At 47.4% G+C, this 6,000-nt stretch overlaps 1 protein-coding gene across 1 annotated transcript in view; it reads left to right on the top strand.

The window, feature by feature from the left end:
- Nucleotides 1-6,000, top strand: part of LOC137541283 (serine/threonine-protein phosphatase 4 regulatory subunit 1-like) — a 72,222-nt gene that overhangs the window by 51,266 nt on the left and 14,956 nt on the right. Inside the window, exons 14-16 of the mRNA XM_068262521.1 lie at nucleotides 831-1,016; nucleotides 1,668-1,829; nucleotides 4,094-4,194. Of these exons, the coding sequence (XP_068118622.1) occupies nucleotides 831-1,016; nucleotides 1,668-1,829; nucleotides 4,094-4,194 (449 nt within the window). The remainder of the gene's footprint in view (nucleotides 1-830; nucleotides 1,017-1,667; nucleotides 1,830-4,093; nucleotides 4,195-6,000) is intronic.

Genomic DNA, 6,000 nt, shown 5'->3' with positions numbered 1-6,000 from the left:
GCAAATGTCTTCTGGGCGGGGGAGTAGCAGGTCAACTTGTATGGCAGGGGGAGTAGCAGGTCCTCTTGTATGGCGGGGGAGTAACAGTTATTCTTGTATGGCGGGGAAGTAGCACATTCTCTTCTATGACAGGGGAGTAGCAGGTCCTTTGTATGGTGGGGGAGTAGCAGGTCCTCTTGTATGGCGGGGGAGTAACAGTTCTTCTTGTATGGCGGGGAAATAGCACATTCTCTTCTATGGCAGGGGAGTAGCAGGTCCTCTTGTATGGCGGGGGAGTAACAGTTCTTCTTGTATGGCAGGGAAGTAGCACATTCTCTTCTATGGCAGGGGAGTTGCAGGTCCTTTGTATGGCGGGGGAGTAGCAGGTCCTCTTGTATGGTGGGGAGTAGCAGGTCCTCTTGTATGGTGGGAAGTAGCAGGTCCTCTTGTATGGTGGGGAGTAGCAGGTCCTCTTGTATGGTGGAGGAGTAGAAGGTCCTCTTGTATGGCAGGGGAGTAGAAGGTCCTCTTGTATGGTGGGGAGTAGCAGGTCCTCTTGTATGGCGGAAGAGTAGAAGGTCCTCTTGTATGGTTAAGAGTAGCAGGTCCTCTTGTATGGTGGGGAGTAGCAGGTCCTCTTGTATGGCAGAGGAGTAGAAGGTCCTCTTGTATGGTGGGGAGTAGCAGGTCCTCTTGTATGGTGGGGGAGTAGCAGGTCCTCTTGTATGGTGGGGGAGTAGCAGGTCCTCTTGTATGGTGGGAAGTAGCAGGTCCTCTTTTACTGGGGAATGGGGGAGGAAGAGAGTAGCTGGTATGGCGTGTTCCTCACATGTGACGCTCGTGTTTTGCAGAACGTTGTGCCACAACCACTGCTGGACCAGTACCTCTCCATGACTGACCCGGCGCGGGCCCAGACGGTGGACACAGAGATCACCAAGCATTGTGCATACAGCCTGCCAGGCGTGGCCCTGACACTGGGGAGGCAGAACTGGCATTACCTCAAAGACACGTATGAGACGCTGGCGGCCGATGTCCAGGTATATCCTGAGTTCTCTTGTCTCCATATTTCCACTATTCATCCAAAGACACAACAGATAGCATCCAGCTCTGATAATAAGACCTACAGACAGTTGGATGACTCTAGCGCCCTCTGCTGCTGGTCCTGGGCACTGCAGGGAGTACGAGGCATTAGCACTGATTGGTGTTGGTGACCCCCGCGCCCTCTGCTGCTGGTCCTGGGAACTGCAGGAAGGTGTACGAGGCAATGGCAGTGATTGGCGTATGAGACATTAGCATTGATTGGTGTTGTTGACTCCAGCGCCCTTTCCTGGGCACTGTAGGGAGTACAAAGCATGAGCACTGATTGGTGTTTGTTAATCCAGCACCCGCTGCTGGTGGTCCTGGGAACTGCAGGGAGCTGTACCAGGCATTAACACTGATTGGTGTAGGAGGCTTTAGCATTAATTGGTGTTGGTGTCTCCAGCGCCCTCTGCTGGTGGTCCTGGGAACTGCAAGGAGGTGTACCAGGTATTAGCACTGATTGGTGTACGAGGCATTAGCACTGATTGGTGTAGGAGGCATTAGCATTAATTGGTGTTGGTGACTCCAGCGCCCCTCTGCTGGTTGTCCTGGGCACTGCAGGGAGGTGAGGCATTAGCAGTGATATATGTACCTGTCTGTCTCCTCAGTGGAAGGTGCGTCGGACGCTGGCCTTCTCTATCCATGAGCTGGCGGTGATTCTTGGGGATAAGCTGACCGCTGCAGATCTCGTTCCCATCTTCAATGGTTTCCTGAGAGATCTGGACGAGGTGCGGATCGGCGTGCTGAAGCACCTATACGATTTTCTGAAGGTAACATTTGCTGCTGCCGCCATACATCTTACTTACATCATTAATATTTATTGTATTTATAAAGCGCCAACATATCACACAGCGCTGCACAATAGACGGGCCTACAGACAGTGACAGAGAGCTCCATAACAAGGTCATGTGATATGTTCGGCTCATAGGGAGGCTTGACAGAAGAGGCTTGCAATAGACAAGGCGGGAGATGATGAGGGCACGAATGAGGCGTTTGGCAGTGTAGTGTGACAAACAGAACATGGATGCCCTCATTGTATCACAGCAATAAATAATCATACACTTTTGAAGCTGTTTGCAGCTAGATTTGCTGTGTAAACTATCTAAACTTTAGATAAGATATATAGACAAGTTACTTGTTATAGTTACTTTTTCATCTCGGATCCGCTTTAATCCCCCCTCTCGGGTGCGCACGATCGCGTTGGGAGCGGAAACGGCAGGTGGAGTAGATCCCATGCAGCATCAGGCTAGAACAGCCACAAGTGCGGCTTAGGATCTAACAGATTATAGAATTTGTCAGTCTCATGGAGGTCTTTTTGGAGGTGGAGGTCTTTTTTCTAACGTGCTTTATTGCTATTCATGAAAATTGATTTCACGGGAAAAAGTTTTATGAAAATCTTATTTTTGTATTTTTTTGTGCTAATAAAGTTGTGTCAAAGTTTTGTACTGCAAGACTGTGCCATAGTACTTTAATTGAAAACTATTGTCCTTTTAAACAAACAAGTATTGAAAAGTGGGTGTGGTGAACTACACGTTAAAGCACTGTGTGTTTTTGCCCTTGCCCTTGAAAGGAGCGTTCCCAATTATATAGTAACCAGATTTAGCTCCGTTACCTGCATCAAGGCCTCTGATCGTTCATTTCTGGATTTTGATTTCTCGTCATTTCTGTTGAATGTTTGTAGATTGGCACTGAGCAACTTATATGCTGAAGTTTCTTCATGAAAATTGATATGTGAACCACACTTACTGGTGTATTGACTGGTCTTTAAAGAGGAGCTGTCAGCCATACTATGCCAGATTAAAAAAATGACATATATAAGTAGATAAATACTAGCTCTACTTACATAACATGTGTATTGCACGGTCCAAGTGTTGATTTCAGTGATATTTATAAAATAAAAAAGGTAAATGGAGAGAATTCTGTTCGCTGGCAGGGGCATCTTTTTTCCCTCCAGCTGAAGCCAATGGTGAGGTCACTTCCTCCTTTACTTCCCCCTCCTCCCCACACCAATAGCGAGCATTATGTCACAGGCACCCTCGCTTCCATGGAAACCCCCCTGCCCTGCTACCATATCCATAGGGATTCCCCCTGCATTTACCCTCAATCCTGCAGCATCCCCAATCGTCCCGCAGCACAGTGCTTAGTGGGGAAGAATAAATGCAGCTCCATCGCCTGGAACCATGTTGAGGCGAGTCTGTGTGCGCTGCATATATTCCCCGCTAAGCTCTACAATGCTGCGGGAAGAGTGCCGAGCCAGGGATGCTACAGGGTTGATTGTAAATGCAGGGAATCCCTAAGGAAATGGTAGCAGGAACGGGGGTCCCCATGGATGCGATGCGGTGGTGGCAGCTACTGCCCACATGAATCAGCAGAGATGCCTGTCGGGCTGGAGTGTGGGGAGGGGGCAGACACGGACAGTCATGGGAGGCAGCCAATGAGAGGAAAAGGAGTGAGAGTGACACAGGCTGCAGCCAATCAGGCTGAACTAGCTGTGTCTGTGCAGAAACTATCCCCCCCCCCCCCCCCCCCGCCCCAGCCTGCACTGCAACTCCTCTTTTGCGGCTGATTACTGGCTGCATACTAAGGAGCTGGGGACATGAGGATTATTCTCTGCAATAAAAAAGTAAGATTGATTTTAAAGTTATGCATTGCCTTTATAGCATTCCTTTTATATGATCAACAGATAGAAATAGAGAATTGATTTTGTTTTTCATGCCTAACAGTTACTCTTTAATATATATTCAACGATTTTTTTTCTGCCCCAGTATGGGTATAATTGACATATCGTATAACCATTTCAGGCCAATTAGATGTTTTCTTTTCAGTCTGGACACACCCTCAGTTTGTTTTGTTTTTTTATGGTCTGTATCGATAGGATATGATTATTCAATCAATATATACTTTACTATACATTGTGGTGTCTTTTGATGACTATAGATTATGCCTCGCTAAAAGGATAGAACGTGTCTTTTTGAGAGAAATATTCCTGCATAGAGTGTATTGATGATAATGAACTGTATGTGTGTATCTGCAGCTCCTGCATGCGGACACTAGGCGGCAGTATCTCTACCAGCTCCAGGAGTTCCTGACCACTGACAACATCCGCAACTGGAGATTCCGCTATGAATTAGCAGAGTGAGTGAAACGCAGCGTATGGGGCGATGCAGGAATAAATGGGGCTTATTACAGACTGCTGAGGGTATGCCACATACTCGGTAGCTGTTACTACTGCTTCCGGTCACATGATGTGATCTCACGTGTGTACGGCCATGTGGGATATCTTGTGTATGGTCACCTACATGCAGTATGAGAGCTTACCTACACAATCTGTTCATAGTATTCATAATCTGCTGACCCACATACTGCATGGAGGTGGTAACATTAGTCAATCAGCACTGGAAGTGTGTGAGCCCCTAAGCTTGTGTCATTTGCCGTAGGACACACTTGCAGTGTATAATACGTATTATATGAATATATATGGTATTGGTCCAGGATGAACGGCCTATGGGTAAACACATGTCCCTCCTGGAGGGGCGCTGTGATATATGTGACTGAGCTGCAATGACATGCTCCCTTCGGGAGGGGGTGCTGTTGGTGAACAGTAATTACAGTGTGATATATGTAGCTCTGTATTCTGCGCTGCAATAACATGCTACCTTCAGGAGGGGCGCTGTGATATATGTGACTGAGCTGCAATGACATGCTCCCTCCAGGAGGGGCGCTGTGATATATGTGACTGAGCTGCAATGACATGCTCCCTCCATGAGGGGCGCTGTGATATATGTAGCTCTGTATTCTGCGCTGCAATGACATGCTCCCTCCAGGAGGGGCGCTGTGATATATGTGACTGAGCTGCAATGACATGCTCCCTCCAGGAGGGGTGCTGTGATATATGTGACTGAGCTGCAATGACATGCTCCCTCCATGAGGGGGCGCTGTGATAAATGTGACTGAGCTGCAATGACATGCTCCCTCCACGAGGGGCGCTGTGATACAGTGTGATATATGTGACTGTGCTGCAATGACAGGGAGGGGCGCTGTGATATATGTGACTGAGCTGCAATGACATGCTCCCTCCATGAGGGGGCGCTGTGATATATGTGACTGAGCTGCAATGACATGCTCCCTTCACGAGAGGCGCTGTGATACCAGGGCTGTGGAGTCGTGGAGTCGGAGTCGTGGAGTCGGGCAATTTTGGGTGCCTGGAGTCGGAGTCGGGAAAAAATGCACCGACTCCGACTCCTAATGAATTTGTAACTGTAATTAAAATAGAAAATATGATAAAATGTTCTATTTCTCAGATAATAGTCATTAAAAATAATGTATATATACAGTATATATACAGTAATAGCTGTGCTTAGTCCACAAAAATGAAATAAACCAATCAAAATTAGTTACTTGTGCTGCTTCAATAAAGCAGTCCCTGTATTTTTAAGGTCAGATATACATATCTGATTGTGACTGTATATATGATGTGTACACAGGAATCTCTTATATATACTAAATAACATCTATGCTGTAAGAATAAAGCCTGATGTGTAGCCGTGTCACTAATAGAGATGGTCAACGAGATGGAAATAATTCTGCGTCGATTCTGATTTATGCAAATGTATGCACTCCCTTTGCTGATGAAATCAAATCATGTGATATGTTATTAAAATTTGGTTTGGTGACTACAAATTAAAGGGTAACTGAGACGGATGAAAAGTAAAGTTTTATACATACCTGGGGCTTCCTCCAGCCCCCTTCAGGCTAATCGGTCCCTCGCTGTCCTCCACCACCCGGATCTTCTGCTATGAGTCCTGGTAATTCAGCCAGTCAACGCTGTCCGGCGCATGCCGCTCCCACAGCCAGGAACATTCTGCACCTGCGCAATAGTGCTGCACAGGTGTAGTATGCTCCTGGCGGCGGAGTGTGTGCATGCGCACTACGCCCGACTGG

This window comes from Hyperolius riggenbachi, chromosome 12 (assembly GCF_040937935.1).
Source record: "Hyperolius riggenbachi isolate aHypRig1 chromosome 12, aHypRig1.pri, whole genome shotgun sequence".
Lineage (NCBI taxonomy): Eukaryota > Metazoa > Chordata > Amphibia > Anura > Hyperoliidae > Hyperolius > Hyperolius riggenbachi.
The sequence above is the reverse complement of the archived record's forward strand: the minus strand, read 5'-3'. Positions and strand labels throughout refer to the sequence as shown.